General features: G+C 43.4%; 1 protein-coding gene across 1 annotated transcript in view; it reads right to left on the bottom strand.

The window, feature by feature from the left end:
* The window catches only part of LOC144611910 (vitamin D3 receptor B-like), a 172,145-nt gene that overhangs the window by 28,013 nt on the left and 127,698 nt on the right, over positions 1-16,434 (bottom strand). The window contains exons 6-7 of the mRNA XM_078431231.1: positions 16,284-16,419; positions 14,730-14,898 (exon numbers count right to left, since the gene is read on the bottom strand). Coding sequence (XP_078287357.1) covers positions 14,730-14,898; positions 16,284-16,419 — 305 coding nt within the window. The remainder of the gene's footprint in view (positions 1-14,729; positions 14,899-16,283; positions 16,420-16,434) is intronic.

The raw sequence follows: 16,434 nt of genomic DNA, 5'->3' as shown, positions 1-16,434 counted from the left end.
ATTTACTAGTTTTCAGTTACACGATAGTTCGTTTATTCTGATCAAGATTTAAAAAAGTTTAAAAATCCATTAACCCACCCTACGTTTCCTAATTCACACAGTTTGCCATCTACCGCTGCCAACAGAAAGTCATTGCACAACCCTATATAAGTCTTAATTCTTTGCTATTCTTATTTCTACCCATAAACTCTGTCCTACATTCTTGTCATTATGTACATTTGTCAATGACACTACTTCATCCCTTCAACATTAAGGCTACTCCTAGCCACTCCCCCAAAAGGGTGCCACATGAATAGATGCTACGACCACTGTTATTTGCTATCTTTATTAATGATTAGATGAGGGATTAAGTGCAATATATCTGTTTCCAGATTATATAAAACTAGTTGGCTACGTGGGTTGTTGGAAGGATGCAGGTTAGGCAAATGAGCAGAGTGATGACAGATGAAATATATTGCGGAAAATATGAGGTCATTCACTTTGGTAGAAAAATAGAAAGTCAAAAGTATATTTTAAATGGTGTGAGATTCAAAGACAAGTTTTCAGATGTCCTTGTCACAGAATTCATGAAATTTAAAATGCAAGTTCAGCAAACAATTTGGAAGGTAAGCAGTATGTTGGCCTTTATTGCAAGAGGATTTGAACTCACATTGCAAGAGGATTTGCAAGCATATTCCAATTACACAGAGACCTGGTAGGATTACGTCTGGAATATCGTGTACTGGTCAGGTCTTCCGACCCAAGAGAAAGTGCAATGAAGGTTCATTAATTAGATTGGTGCCTGAGATGGGGGATTAAGGAGAGATTAAGCAGTCTGAGCCATTACTCTCTCGAGTTTAGAAAAATGAGATATGAACTAATTGAAATGGAGCTTCATATGGCAGATGCAACAATGATGTTTCCTCTCCACTGGATTTAGAACCACGGGTCACACTCTCAGACTAAGAGGTCTCACATTCAGGACTGCGATGAGAAGAGGTTTATTCACCCAGAGGATGGTGAATCTCCAGAATTCTCTTCCCAAGAAGGCAGTGGAGGCTCAATGAGAATATTCAAGAGATTGATAAGAGTTATCAAGAGATATGGGGTTAGTGCAGGAAAGTGGTGGAGAGGTTAAAGACCAGCACTGATCTTACTGAATGGTGAAACAGTCACAAAAGGGCTGAACAGAGTATCCTATTTCTATTTCTTGGATTCTTTAAGTGTTTTGTAGTTTTTAAAATACAACATGGAAACAGGCTTTTCGGCCACCGAGTCCACTCCAACCATTGATCATCCGATCGCAATAGTTCTATGTTATCCCTCTTTCTCATCCACTCCCTACAAACTTGGAGCAATTTACAGAAGCCAAATAACCTACAAACCCACACGTCTTTGGGATGTGGTAGGAAACCAGAACACCCAGAGGAACCCACAGTCACAGGGAGAACGTGCAGACTTCACACAGACAGCACCCGGGGTTAGGATCAAACCCGCGTCTTTAGTGCTGTGAGGCAGCAGCTCTACCAGCTGCGCCACTGTGCCATGCCTTACATACCCCATTTTCCATGTCTTGTCCTTAGAGGAGACTAGACCAAGTGGACCATTTGGGCCCATTCCTCGTAGAGGGGGGACAGGGAAGGGGAGAGGGTGTCGTCACTGAGTGAGCCCTATTCCCCCCTCCCCCTCTCCTGACCCCCACCTCCCTCCCTCCCCCCACCCCCACTTTCCCCTCCCTCCCCGCCCCCACTTTCCCCTCCTCCCCACCCCCACTCTCTCCTGCCCCCCACTGTCCCCCTACCCCCACCTACACCCACCGTTCCCCCCACCTACTCCATCCCCCCCTACCCCACCCCCACCTGTCCCTCCCCTGCCCCCACCCCCACTCCCCGCAGCCCTGCCTCCACCCCCTTCCCCCCTCCATACCCCTATTCCCCCCCTCCCCCTGACCAAAATCTGTGGAAAGAGAAACAACGTTAATGTTTTACGTGATGACCCTTATCAGAGCACACACCTCCAGCTTTTTCTGGTTTTAACTTTGATTTGAAGCATTTTGCTTTCATGTATGGTCTGACACTTGCGACTTTAGACGGCAGTTTTGAGATCAAAAGTACTCTCACTTTCACTTGTGGATTCAAATGACTGATGCCCAGAAATTTGATCATGTTGTGCTGTAACTTTCTGCAAAACACTTGAAAGTTAATTTACTTCCTGTGTGGAACATGATTATGATGGTTTCTTGATTGAATCATGCCACTCTGAACAGTTCTCATCATGAAACCTGCCAGAGTTGATGCCGCATTTTCTGTGCAGGATATGCTCGTAATCACGTTATTGTTCATCCTACGTATTAAGTGCTGTCTTGAGAAATGGACACATTGTTCTGAAGTATACCTGTATTGGGCGCTCTTAATACAAAGTTGCTCTGTGAGAGAGAGGCCTTTCTGCTCATCTTTAGGCCCCCGACTTCAAAGGTCATAATTAGGCCATTCGGCCCATCAAGTCTACTCTGCCATTCAATCATGCCTGATCTATCTCTCCCTCCTAACCCCAGTCTCCTGCTTTCTCCCCATAACCTGACTCTTCAAAACCCCCATCCCTCTCCCACATGGTTCACAAGTTTAGGAGCAGAATTAGGCCATTCGGCCCATCAAGTCTACTCCCCCATTCAAACATAGCTCATCTATCTTTCCCTTTCAACCCTATTCTCCTGCCTTCTCCCCATAACTCCTGACAGCCATACCAATAAAGAATCTGTCAATCTCCACCTTAAAAATATTCCTTGACTTGTCAATGAATTCCACAGATTCACCACCCTCTGACTAAAGAAATTCCTCCTCAACTCCTTTCTAAAGGTATGACCTTTCATTCTGAGGCTACGGCCTCTGGTTCTAGACTCTCCCACTAGTGGAAACATGGTGTCAACACGTGACACATCAAATTCACAACATCTTTATCCATTGGTCTCCCATTCCCCGGGCCGCAATCACTAGGCCCAGCCTCAAATCTGATAACCATATTCTTGCAAAAGCCCACTGTGCTTTTTTAAATGTATTAATTTTTCAGGATCTAGAGCAGACACAAAATGCTGGAGTAACTCAGCGGGTCAGGAGAGAAGGAATGGGTGACGTTTCGGGTCGAGACCCTTCTTCAGACTGAAGTCAGGGGAGAGGGCGGGACAAAGATAGGATGCAGTAGGAGACAGGAAGACAGTGGGAGAACTGGGAAGGGGGGGTGGGGGGGAAGAGAGGGACAGAGGAACCAGACATCACCAGCAGTCCCAACATTTACTGCCATTTTTGACTTTCCATGCAAGGCCAATCTTGGGTCAACCACATTTGTTCTGGGGTTACAAACAGGCCAGATTAGGCAAGGATGTCATTAGCGTACCAGGTGGGTGAACCATGGATGTCAGGGATATGACAGCGTAGGATAACGCAAAACAAAAGATAATCTTGAGACTGAAGCCGAGAGCTCAACTCTGTAGAAATCCATGAGGAGTATTGAAGTAAAAATATGAAGGAAATCAGAAAAGCAAAAGGTGTAAAGAAAATATTTGTTGATAAAAAAGGAAAACCTAATGTTCCATTAACACAGGATGGAAAGGAGAATTGTAAAGAGCAGGCCCTTTTAAAGACCAAAGGGAGAGAGAGAGAGGGGGAAAGAAAGAGGGATTGCAGGGAGAGGGGATAAGAGCCCGTGAGATGGTATCCCCATTGATCTATTGTGGCATTTGGCAAATTATAGTGGGTCCGGGTTCTTGCTAAGGTCGGAATTGATATGCACCATAACTAACCTCTCAATGCACTTAATCACCACGGACATTAGTGTCACCAGTCTGTAGTCACAGAGGCATGTCACCGTACTTCATTCCTTCTCTCCTGAGATGCTGCCTGACCTGCTGAGTTACTCCAGCATTTTGTGAATAAATACTCTTCTTGGGCATTAGTATTATTGATGCTATTTTAAAGCAGGTGGGAACTTCAGACCTCAGTAAGGAGGTGAAGATGTCTGCAAAAACTCCAGCCATTTGGTTCATAGGTTTTAATAGCGAGATAAAGCAGGCCCTCAGACCGGTTTTCTCTCTTGATCAATTTTCTCCTCTATAATTGAGTTTTTTCCTTGACCCCCTTTGTTCACCACTGGTAGTTTCTCTTTCTCATTGAGACCCTCTTTCTAGTTGGGATAAAAGTAAAATTATGAAATAACTACCTAAAGAACTGCTTTTTATTCACAAAATGCTGGAGTAACTCAGCAGGTCAGGCAGCATCTCGGGAGAGAAGGAATGGGTGACGTTTCGGGTCGAGACCCTTCTTCAGAATGCTAATGCTCATCAGATGAGGAATTTCAACTGTTAATTAAATAATCTGTAATTAAATATAAAGAAAGGTAATTTCAATCATGTTGCCATAAAATGACTAGTTTGTGGTAAAAACCCATCTAGGTCACAGATATTTAATCACGGAAGGAAATCCACCACCTCACCTAGTCTATAAATTACTCCAAACCACAGCAACATGATTGACTCTTATCTGCGCTCTGGAAACTGCTGGAGTAAAACAGATTAGAAGTAAAACCAGGCAGACCATTTGGTACTGATCTGGCAATCGAACTGGATGTGGTGATAGCATGTCAGTCAACTTTGCAAAGTCCTCCTTGCAAACATTTGGGGACAGGGTGTTGAAATTGGGAGAGTTGTTCCATAGAGTTGTCAGAGAGCAGCCTGATGTAGTTATATTCACAGAATAATTACTGCCAAGCCTCTATCACAATCTCTGTGCACATCTTGTTCCAACAGGACATCCCTCACCAGAGGTTGCAGCAAAGTGGTATACAGGAAGACATTGGGAGTTGGGCAAGAAACCACCACAAAATTACCACTTACTGTCTTCCCTTAGCTGATGAATCAGTGCTCCTCAGTGTTAAACAACACTTAGAAGCACTGAGAGTATCCATGAACAGACAACTTGAAACTGGGCATCTGAGACCTGTACTGTGCTGAGGCCAGGCGCCAGCTCTTGGACACGTCCTCATATCTACCCCTTGACTGCGACCCCACAGTCGAACACCAGGCCATCATCTCCCAGATCGTTTCGGATCTCATCACCTCTGGCGATCTCCGCTCCATAGCCTTCAACTTTATTGTTCCGCAGTCCCACACTACCCACTTCTACCTCCTCCTGAAAATCCAAAAACAGGACCACCCTGGCAGACCCATTGTTTCTGTCTGCTCCAGCTCCACTCAACTCAACGTACCTTGATTCCATCCTGTCCTTGCTTGTCCAGTTGGTTACAACCTACATCCGAGACATCTCACCTTCAACAACTTTCAATTTCCAGGCCTCCATTGGCTCATCTTTACCACGGACGTCCAGTCCATTTACATCTCCACCCCCCCCCCCCCCCCCCACCACCAGGAAGGTCTCAGGGGCCTCCAGTTATTCCTTGCACAGAGACCAAATCAATTTCCCTCTGCTAACACACAACTCTGCCTGTCGGAACTTGTCCTCACACTCAACAACGTCTCCTTTGACTCCTCTCACTTTCCTCAAGTTAACAGTGTAGCATATTTACATCAAATAGTCCTTGTTCCAAACATACAATGGCACCATCCCCTAATTCTTTCTCTGCTACATCGACAACTGCATTGGGGCTGCCTCCTGCACCTATGCAGAACTTGTTGATTTCATTAACTTTACCACTAACTTCCACATTGTCATTAAATTCACCTGGACTCTCTCTGACACCTCTCTACCCTTTCTTGATCTCCCTGTCTCATAGGGGACAGACTTTTGACTGACGTCTACTGTAAACCTACTATAATCTCACAGTTATCTGTACTACACTTTCTCCAACCCAGCCTCTTGCAAAGACGCTATCCCCTGCTCTCAATTCCTGTCTCCGCCACGTGTTCCCAAGATGAGGCTTTCCATTCTTGGACTTCCGAGATATCCTCTTTCTTCAGTAAACACGGTTCCCCCCCCCCCACCCTGCTGTCGTAGATGGATCCCTCACCCGTGTCTCCTGTGTCCCATAGTTCTGCTTTCGCTACCCCCAGTCAGGACAAGGATAGAGTTCCCCTGGTCCTCATCTTTCACCCCAGCTTCCAGCTTTCTTCCCTCTCCCCCAACCCCCCTCCCCAATCTGTCTGAAGAAGGGTCTGAACACGAAGCGTTACCTATCCATGTTCTTCACAAAGGCTGCCTAACCCGCTGAGTTAATTACTCCAGCACTTTGTGGTGTTTCTTTAATCTTTGAGGCACCACAGATCTTCAGCACATTTAACCATATAACCATATAATAACCATATAACAATTACAGCACGGAAACAGGCCCATTCGGCCCTCCCAGTCCACGCCGACCACTTTCACTGACCTAGTCTCATCTACCTGCTCTCAGACCATAACCCTCCAATCCCCTCCTATCCATATACCTATCCAATTTACTCTTAAATAATAAAATCGAGCCTGCCTCCACCACTTCCACCGGAAGCTCATTCCACACAGCCACCACTCTCTGAGTAAAGAAGTTACCCCTCATGTTACCCCTAAACTTTTGTCCCTTAATTCTGAAGTTATGTCCCCTTGTTGGAATCTTCCTCACTCTCAAAGGGAAAAGCCTACCCACGTCAACTCTGTCCATCCCTCTTAAAATTTTAAAAACCTCTATCAAGTCCCCCCTCAACCTTCTACGCTCCAAAGAATAAAGACCCAACCTGTTCAACCTCTCTCTGTAGCTTAAGTGCTGAAACCCAGGCAACATTCTAGTAAATCTCCTCTGTACCCTCTCCATTTTATCGACATCCTTCCTATAATTTGGCGACCAGAACTGCACACCATACTCCAGATTCGGCCTCACCAATACCCTGTACAATTTCAACATTACATCCCAACTTCTATATTCAATGCTCTGATTTATACAGGCAAGCATAACAAACGCCTTCTTCACCACCCTATCCACATGAGATTCCACCTTCAGGGAACAATGCAGAGTTATTCCCAGATCCCTCTGTTCCACTGCATTCCTCAATTCCCTACCATTTACCCTGTACGTCCGATTTTGATTTGTCCTACCAAAATGCAGCACCTCACACTTATCAGCATTAAACTCCATCTGCCATCTTTCAGCCCACCCTTCCAAAAGGCCCAAGTCTCTCTGTAGACTTTGAAAATCTACTTCATTATTAACTACACCACCTATCTTAGTATCATCTGCATACTTACTAATCCAATTTCCCACACCATCATCCAAATCATTAATGTAAATGACAAACAACAGTGGACCCAACACAGATCCTTGGAGTACTCCACTAGACACTGGCTTCCAACCTGACATACAGTTGTCAACCTTTACCCTCTGGTATCTCCCATTCAGCCATTGTTGAATCCATCTTGCAACCGCACTATTTATACCCAACGATTTAACCTTCTTAATCAACCTTCCATGTGGAACCTTGTCAAATGCCTTACTGAAGTCCATATAGACAACATCCACAGCCTTGCCCTTATCAATTTCCCTGGTAACCTCTTCAAAAAATTCAAGAAGATTAGTCAAACATGACCTTCCAGGCACAAATCCATGTTGACTGTTTCTAATCAGGCCTTGTTTATCCATGTGCTTATATATATTGTCCCTAAGTATCTTTTCCATTAATTTTCCCACCACAGACGTCAAACTAACAGGTCTATAATTGCTAGGTTTACTTTTAGAACCTTTTTTAAACAAAGGCACAACATGCGCAATGCGCCAATCTTCCGGCACCATCCCCGTTTCTAATGACGTTTGAAATATTTCCGTCATAGCCCCTGCTATTTCTGCACTAACTTCCCTCAATGTCCTAGGGAATATCCTATCAGGACCTAGAGACTTATCCACTTTTATATTTTTCAAAAGTGCCTGTACCTCCTCTTCTTTGATCCTCATAATTTCCATCACTACTCTACTTGTTTCGCTTACCTCACATAATTCAATATCCTTCTCCTCGGTGAATACCGAAGAAAAGAAATTGTTTAATATCTCCCCCATTTCTTCCGGCTCAGCACATAGCTGTCCACTCTGACTCTCTAATGGACCAATTTTATCCCTCGCTATCCTTTTGCTATTGACATATCTGTAGAACCCCTTGGGGTTTACTTTTACATTAGTTGCCAAAGCAACCTCATATCTCTTTTTCGCTTTTCTAATCACCTTCTTAAGATTCCTTTTACATTCTTTATATTCCTCAAGAACCTCATTTACTCCCTGCCGCTTATATTTATTGTATATCTCCCTCTTTTTCCGAACCAAGTGTCCAATTTCCCTGGAAAACCACGGCTCTTTCAAATTATTATTCTTTCCTTTCCACCATACAGGGACATAAAGACTCTGTACTCTCAAAATTTCACCTTTAAATATCCTCCATTTCTCTATTATATCCTTTTCATAAAACAAAATGTCCCATTTCACTCCTTTTAAATCCTTTCTCATCTCCTCAAAATTAGCCTTTCTCCAATCCAAAATCTCAACCCTTGGTCCAGATTTGACCTTCTCCATAATTATATTGAAACTAATGGCATTGTGATCACTGGACCCAAAGTGCTCCTCAACACATACCTCCGTCACCTGACCCGTCTCATTTCCTAACAGGAGGCCCAACACTGCCCCTTCTCTGGTAGGTACCTCTACGTATTGCTGCAAAAAACTATCCGGCACACATTTTACAAACTCCAAACCATCCAGTGATTCCCAGTCTATGTACGGAAAATTGAAATCACCCACAATCACTACTCTGTGCTTACTACTAATATCTGCTATCTCCTTACATATTTGCTCTTCCAATTCTCGTTCCCTATTTGGCGGTCTATAATACACCCCTATAAGTGTTGCTAAGCCTTTCTCATTTCTGAGTTCCACCCAAACAGCCTCCCTAATCGAGCCTTCTAGTCTGTCCTGCCAAAGTACTGCTGTGATATCCTCCCTGACAAGCAATGCAACACCCCCACCTCTTGCCCCTCCGATTCTATCACATCTAAAACAATGAAATCCTGGAATATTTAATTGCCAATCGCAACCCTCCTGCAACCATGTTTCACTGATCGCCACAACATCATACTTCCAGATGTCAATCCAGGCTCTAAGCTCATCCACCTTTCTTACAATGCTCCTAGCATTAAAATATACACATTTAAGGGACCCATCATTTCTTATTCTCAGTTTATTTCTTTTCACTTCTTTCTCTCCTACATATTGGGTCTGAGTGTTTCTCTTTTCTGCCTCCTGCCTCACACACTGCCTATTAGCTATCTGTGTTTGAGTCCCTCCCCCCAACCGTACTAGTTTAAAGTCTCCGCAATTACCTTAGCAAATCTCCCAACCAGGATATTGGTTCCCCTCAGGTTCAGATGCAACCCGTCCTTTTTGTACAGGTCATACTTCCCCAGAAGAGGTCCCAATGATCCAGAAACTTGAATCCCTGCTCCCTGCACCAGTCCCTCAGCCACGTATTTATCCTCCACCTCACTCCATTCCTATTCTCACTATCGCGTGGCACAGGCAGTAAGCCTGAGATTATCACTTTGGAAGTCCTTTTTTTAAACTCTCTTCCTAGCCCCCTAAATTCTCCTTTCAGGACCTCCTCCCTTATTCTACCTATATTGTTGGTACCTATATGTACCACGACCTCTGGCTCCTCTCCCTCCCCTTTCAGGATATCTTGGACACGTTCAGATACATCCCGGACACTGGCACCAGGGAGGCAAACTACCATCCGGGTCTCCCGACTGCGTCCACAGAATCGCCTATCTGACCCCCTCACTATAGAGTCCCCTACAAGTCCCCTACAAGGCAAAGACCAGAGAGTTTACCAGAGAAAAATGTTACCATAGTGTGTTTAGCACACACCTTTCACATTCCACAGCTTTATCTTCACTGATCCTCCCCCATCAACATCCGAGGAGGTGCAACTGCAACAATCATGTTTAATGAGTTGTATTATGTCTGAGGGTAAAAGCACAGGTCAGAGGCTGGGTATCGGAGTGAGTGACTTGCCTTCAGACACCTCAAAGCCTTCCCACCATCTACATGGCATAAGCCTGAAGCATGATGGAATGCTCTCCACCTGCCTGAATGAGTACAGCTCCAACAATTCTTGAGCAGCTCAACACACAGGACAAAGTAGTCCACTTGATAGGCATTCCATCCACCATCTTAACCATTCACTGCCTTGGTCAGCAGTGCAGAGTGGCTGCAGTGCGTACCATTTATAAAACACACTGCATTTCCTCCGTTAATAGCTCACAAATCAACCCCCATCACCACGTCAAGGGTTTAGGTACATGAGAACATCACCGACGATGGCTCTCTTCCAAGTCGCATGCCATCCTGACTAGAAATATTTCGCCATTCCTTCATTGTCACTTGGGCTAAACTCTAGAATCTCTACCCAACAGCATCATGGAAGTCAGATGGGCTGCAGCAGTTTAACAAGGTGGTTCACCACCGGCTTCTCGAGGACTGTTTGAAAAAGATATTGAATGCCTTGTCGCACACACCATAAAACAAATTTAAAAATCCCCAGCCACAGGGCTTTATTGGGAATAAAATTAATTTGCATTAGGAAACGATCTACCCTGCACCTTCCCAGAAGAATTAAATAGAGTTTTCTATGTACTTCATGGGCCTCCAAAGCAATAGATCTTAGTTTAGTTTAGCTTAGTTTAGCTTAGTTTAGTTTAGCGCGGAAACAGGTCCTTCAGCTCACCGTGTCTGCGCTGACCAGCAATCCCCGCACACTAACATTATCCTGCCCACACCAGGGACAATTTAGAATTTTACCAAGCCAATTAACCTACAAACCTGTACATCTTTGGAGTGTGGGAGGAAACCGGAGTTCCTGGAGAAAACCCACGCAGGTCACGGGGAGAACGTACAAACTCCGCAAAGACAGCACCCAAAGACAGGATCGAACCAGGGTCTCTGGTGCTGTAAGTCAGCAACTCTACCACTGCGCCACCGTGCCACCCCTTGCCATATAAACCATAGAAATACTTTCAAGAGCCACTTATGCCATTAAGATTCTACCAATAGTCTTCTGCCTCTTTTTGTCGACAGCAGCGTCTCAAAACAGAATCCATTTCCCCAACTTCTCAAGGGGAACTACAAGATGAGCTTGTGGATTCCTGTCACAACACATCTCCGCGAGATCAGCTATTAGGAATTTGACATGAATATTATCTATGTTTATTGGCTCTCCATTAGCTAAAAGATACCACAGGGAATCAACTTCGGTTTATTAAAGCCTTTCAGCTGCACAGCACATTCAATCAACCTTTCAAACATCCATATAGATGCATCTGTTTAATATCAACTTGGTATAGTGCACTCACTGGACCCCCAAAAGGGCCTCATCGTTTTATTGAAATCTGTCAACTATTGACACTAACCCAGAGAAATCTCTGATGCGAAAAAATAACAACCAATTTTTTTCCAAAGGAAAAATTATCTACAATTATTTTTTTTGTAATTGCCTATTCTCATAAAGGATGCCAACCTGTGCCTTGGCGTGCTGGATGGGCTCATTGATTGCTTGACCTGTTCGCTTAATGTATCACTGTCCAATTTCTCCTACATGATTAATTGCTTGAACGAAGTTCCACCAGGAAACTAGGAGTAATGATGCTGGCTCCCAACACTGTAACTAGCCACAAATTCTTCCTCAGCTAGCTTGCGAATGATGTACATTGAACATTGCTGTGTTTTGTTTGGCGTTACACTTTTAAACACTGACATAAGTCAATCTAACAGGACTATACATGAATATGGCTCAACACAACAACAACTAAAGAAAAGCAACCTCGAGTTGTTCGAGAAACACTATACTTTATATGTAAAAGGGTAATGAAATTATCACAATAGGTATTGTGGTTTTCAGTAAATTGATACTTCCTTTTACCGTTTCTTTAATAAAATTGGCAATGAATGTTGGCCATGCCAGTGACACCCACATCCCCTGTATTTACATTGTGGCTTGGATTTTCATTCTCTCCAACCTCTTGGCAACCATGGATGTTTTATTGTGGTATGTTGAATTTCATCTTTTGCAGGTCAGCTATTGACACTAACCCAGAGAAATTTCTGATGCTAAAAAGTGACAACTAACTTTTTCCAATGGAAAAATGATATAAATTTAGTTTTTGTAATTGTCTGTTCTCATAAGGAAGCCAACCTGTGCCTTGGAGTATGATAGCGGGACAGGCAGCATCTCAACCCGAGACCCAAAACGTCACCCATTCCTTCTCTCCAGAGATGCTGCCTTTCCCGCTGAGTTACTCCAGCATTTTGTGTCTATCTTCGGCTTAAACCAGCATCTGCTGTTCCTTCCTACGCACTGTGCCTTGAAGGGTTGGAAGGGCTCAGGAGTTGCTAAATTCACACAGTTCATTTATATACAACTCCTTCCCCTTCTGTCATGGGGTAGATTGACTCCCCTTCCCCCTCCCACCCCAATCTTTGCACATCCCAAATCCTGGACTTTCTACTCGTGTTTCGTGTATCTTGTTGTGTTTTATAACTGTTGGCAGACCAATTTCCCTCCTGGGATAAATAAAGTTCTGTCGTATCGTATCGTAGTTTAATAGTTTGCTTTCACGAGTTGCTTTGTCTCTTAAAAAACCCACATAAACATCTACAATATAACTGATGATGTCTGGCGAAAAATTGTCAGCCCAAAACATTAGATCCAAAGATGTTGCCTCGATCAGCTGAGTATTTTCTAGCACTTTTTGTTGCATGCAATTGTGTTATGTTGTCTGTTACAAAATAAGATCATTGATGAATAAATGCTAGATTATTAACTCAATCTGGGCTCATTACCAAATCTAATATGGTCTGCTCTAGAATATAATCATGCAGAAAACTATCTTAAATGTACAAAGGAAATTTACATGACTTGAGCTCCACTGCTTTCCTCCAATCTGTATAATAATTTATTTTATAAAAACAATTATTTTACTACAAACCTCTCCGATCTCCAAAACAAAGTAGACAAACTTAGCAGCATGAATTAGCATGCAAACCACCATGGGGAAAACCTGATCTAGTATTTAATGGAAACAAAAATAATACTGGATACAGCAAGTTTCAGTTGATGTTAACATAGAACAGTACAGCACAGGAACAGGCCCTTAGGCCCACAATGCCTGTGCCGAACATTATGCCAAATAAAATATGTTGATGTGGTTTGTATTTGTCATAAAATGTGTGGCTCTTATTAATATACTGGCCCAATATAGGATTTCTGAGAGCGGAGAATATGACCTAGAAATTTTTTGGCATTGAGAAATGGTGTTGTGTGTCACTCCGACGCTGCTTGTGAGAGTCACATAAAGAGGCAGATCTTGAATTGTGAACTTCACAGAATAGCACGGGTCAGATTTCCCAGCGTAAAGCTGTGCTGACATTGTCATTTTCTGTTTCAGTCCGGTGTGCCCTGTTGCTGTGTTGCAAGTTCTTGCAGTTCGCAGCATGTAGACCAGCAATGTGATCTTTGCCACAGCACAGGATGCATTCTTCCAGCTACAGGGCAGTGTCACTGCTGAATAGATGGGTCCGAGTGTTCCCAGAGGGGCAGTCAGAGCGATCTGAACAGGCTGGTGAAGAACAGAACACTTAGGAGGCATGTTCTTTGTGCAAGAGGCCACGGATAATCTAAAGGGCTACAGCCAGGTGATCCTGGCAGAAGGTTGCTAGTAAGGTCTCCGAATATAAGTAGAGTCCATGAACACCTATAATTTGGGAAGACTGCAATGCAGGCAAGATGTGCCCTCTCTATCTGTTCCTGAAGGCTGGAGAGAGTGGATGAAGTCTCCTCTCCTTGAGTGTGGAATTTGAGTGACCTCTTCAATGCAGCAAACGGTGAGATATGGTAGAGAAGAGCTGCAGCAGGACATTGGAAATGGTTCTGCAGCAAGGAAGCTGAGCGTGACCATGACCCCAATCTGCTTGAACAAAGTAGTCAAGGACTATGTGTGAGGTTGCAGGAGGCCACAAATCCCAGAGTGTTAGTTCTTTAAATAATTTCAGGGGAAAAGTTAGTGACAATTGGTCAATATTGTTTAGGCCAATTTGGTTGAAAGTTTCACTGCAGGCATATTTTGCATGTTGCACTATATATGATATAATTTTAGGAGGAGGGGGGATCTTGACCAGAAAGAAAAGTGTCAGGGAGAATGATAATCCTGCTTCAAAATTAGATTTCCCAAATGGGCAACAAAATTTTACGAAACGTGTGCAAAATTGTTCTACTAAATCCGATTAAAAATAATACAGTATAATTTTTCTTTTGACCTGCAGAAACTAATTTCTACCTTGCGTGTTTTGCTGCTAATTTTTCTGGGTTAGAGGCATGGATGTTTGTTTGGTCCAGCATGGCAAACATCAAACATTCTTAACTAGACATTGGAGATAGCTAGAAACAAGGAACTGCAGATGCTTGTCTACACAAAAGGATACAAAGTGCTGAAGTAACTCAAGCAGGTCAACGGGCATCTCTGGAGAACATGGATAAGTGTCGTTTGAGGTCAGAAGGGTCCCGACCCAAAATGTCACCTATCCATGTTCTCCAGAGATGCTGCCTGACCCGCTGAGTTCCTCCAGCACTTTGTGTCTTTTTTTAATTGGAGAGAGCTAGCTCCCCTTGATTCCTTCACTTCTGCTCTAACATTCACACACAATAATCACACAGAACTTCCTAGAATTAAACAAAAAATATATACTTGAATCCGGGAATGGCCTTTGCAAAGCCGATGACTTTCTGTATGCTGTAACTGACAAGGTCAGCCAGGTGAGGTAGCATGGAGAGAGCTGTATCCTTGGAATTTCCACTGCCATCCCGGGGCATCCCAAAAAAGCTGGAGAAATGTGATTGTGCGATCCGAGACATATCTATAGATTAAAAAGCAAAATGCAACATGATCATTATCTTTGCAAATCCACTACAACCCCTTGATATCTATTTGAAACGACAATTAACAGTTCGCTTATAAAACTGCGTCCACCATATTGACATGTTATTTGTACATAAATAACTTCAGAGAAATAAAGAAAGTGTTCTGGAGACACAAGAGGTTGATGGCGCCGGAATCTGGAGCAAAACCAAGTTGCTGGAGAATCTCAGTAGGTCAGACTGCATCCATGTAGGCAAAGGGATAGTCCATGTTTTGGGTCAAGACACAGTTTTTGTTACTGCGAGCCAAAAATACTAAAGGCTGTTTGTAACATTGTTTAATAGAGTATTATTGCACAAGTGTCGATCGCTTGGAGTGTTGTGGAGTAGTGGTGGAGTAACTCAGCGGGTCAAGCAGCATCTGTGGAGAACATGGATAGGTGAACTTTTGGGTCGGAACCCTTCTTCAGACTGATTCAGAAAGGTCCTGACCTGAAATGGCACCCATCCATGTTCTCCAACGATGCTGGTTGACCCGCTTGTTACTCCAGCAATTGCTTATCAATTTTCATGACTTCCCACAGTATAACAAGCAACTGTAACAAGTGTTCTTAAAGAGACAGTGGTTTCTGATTACTGGATTATGACTGGATTACACAGGCTTGCAGAGATTTGATCTAATCTGTTGGGTGTGGGGTGTCATAGGGTCACTTCTATTGCATGAAGTTTTTGCTGCTGAGCATATATGTAGTCGTACATGGTAGCATTACCAGTGTATCACTTTGTTTTTATTCTCTCCTCCACGGCAGCCATAGTGTTTGTTCCTGATGTCTGGTTGCCACGTGAAGTGTGCCATCCTGCTTTAGCAGGTTGCAAACCATCATAATGCAGTTTCAAATGTCTTTCATCAGTCATTGCAATATTTTATGGGAACCCAGGACAATTTGACACACCAAGAAAAAAACTGGTGAAATTCAATATCCTGGCGTGATCATCTTTTTTATTGTGAAGCCTGAGATCTTCAAGATTATGAAGTATCTTGATAGGGCAGATGCAGATATGTTTCCACTTGCAAACTATAAATCTAAGTCACTATCATAAATCACTCAATCAATCCAAATTGGGAACCAGGAGAAATATCTTTCCCTTATGGTCTAGTTCGGAGGTGGAACTCACTATCACAAAGAGTAGTTAGACAAATAGCATTCAAGAGGAAGTTAGATATTTGTGATGGAGAAGGGATTTGAAGTATGTACTGATAGAGTGAGATGAGGACATGTGCAGGAGAGTCCTATGAAACACCAAACATGGGCCTGGACACATTGGGATGAACGGTCTTTTTCTGTGCTGCAGATTTTTACAGTAATATGGAAATGTAACATACCCATGGATAGACTGCAACCATCTGAAGGTGATGAGTTTGAGGAACCAAAATAATCTGCAGAGCAGAGATCCTGTGATGGCTCAATAGAAAAGGACTGTCCAGATGCTTCCATTTCAGATGAACTCCGTACCGGTGGCTGTAAATAAGAAAA

Source organism: Rhinoraja longicauda, chromosome 42 (genome assembly GCF_053455715.1).
Source record: "Rhinoraja longicauda isolate Sanriku21f chromosome 42, sRhiLon1.1, whole genome shotgun sequence".
Lineage (NCBI taxonomy): Eukaryota > Metazoa > Chordata > Chondrichthyes > Rajiformes > Arhynchobatidae > Rhinoraja > Rhinoraja longicauda.
Note: the sequence above shows the minus strand (reverse complement) of the source record. Positions and strands in the feature narration are given on the sequence as shown.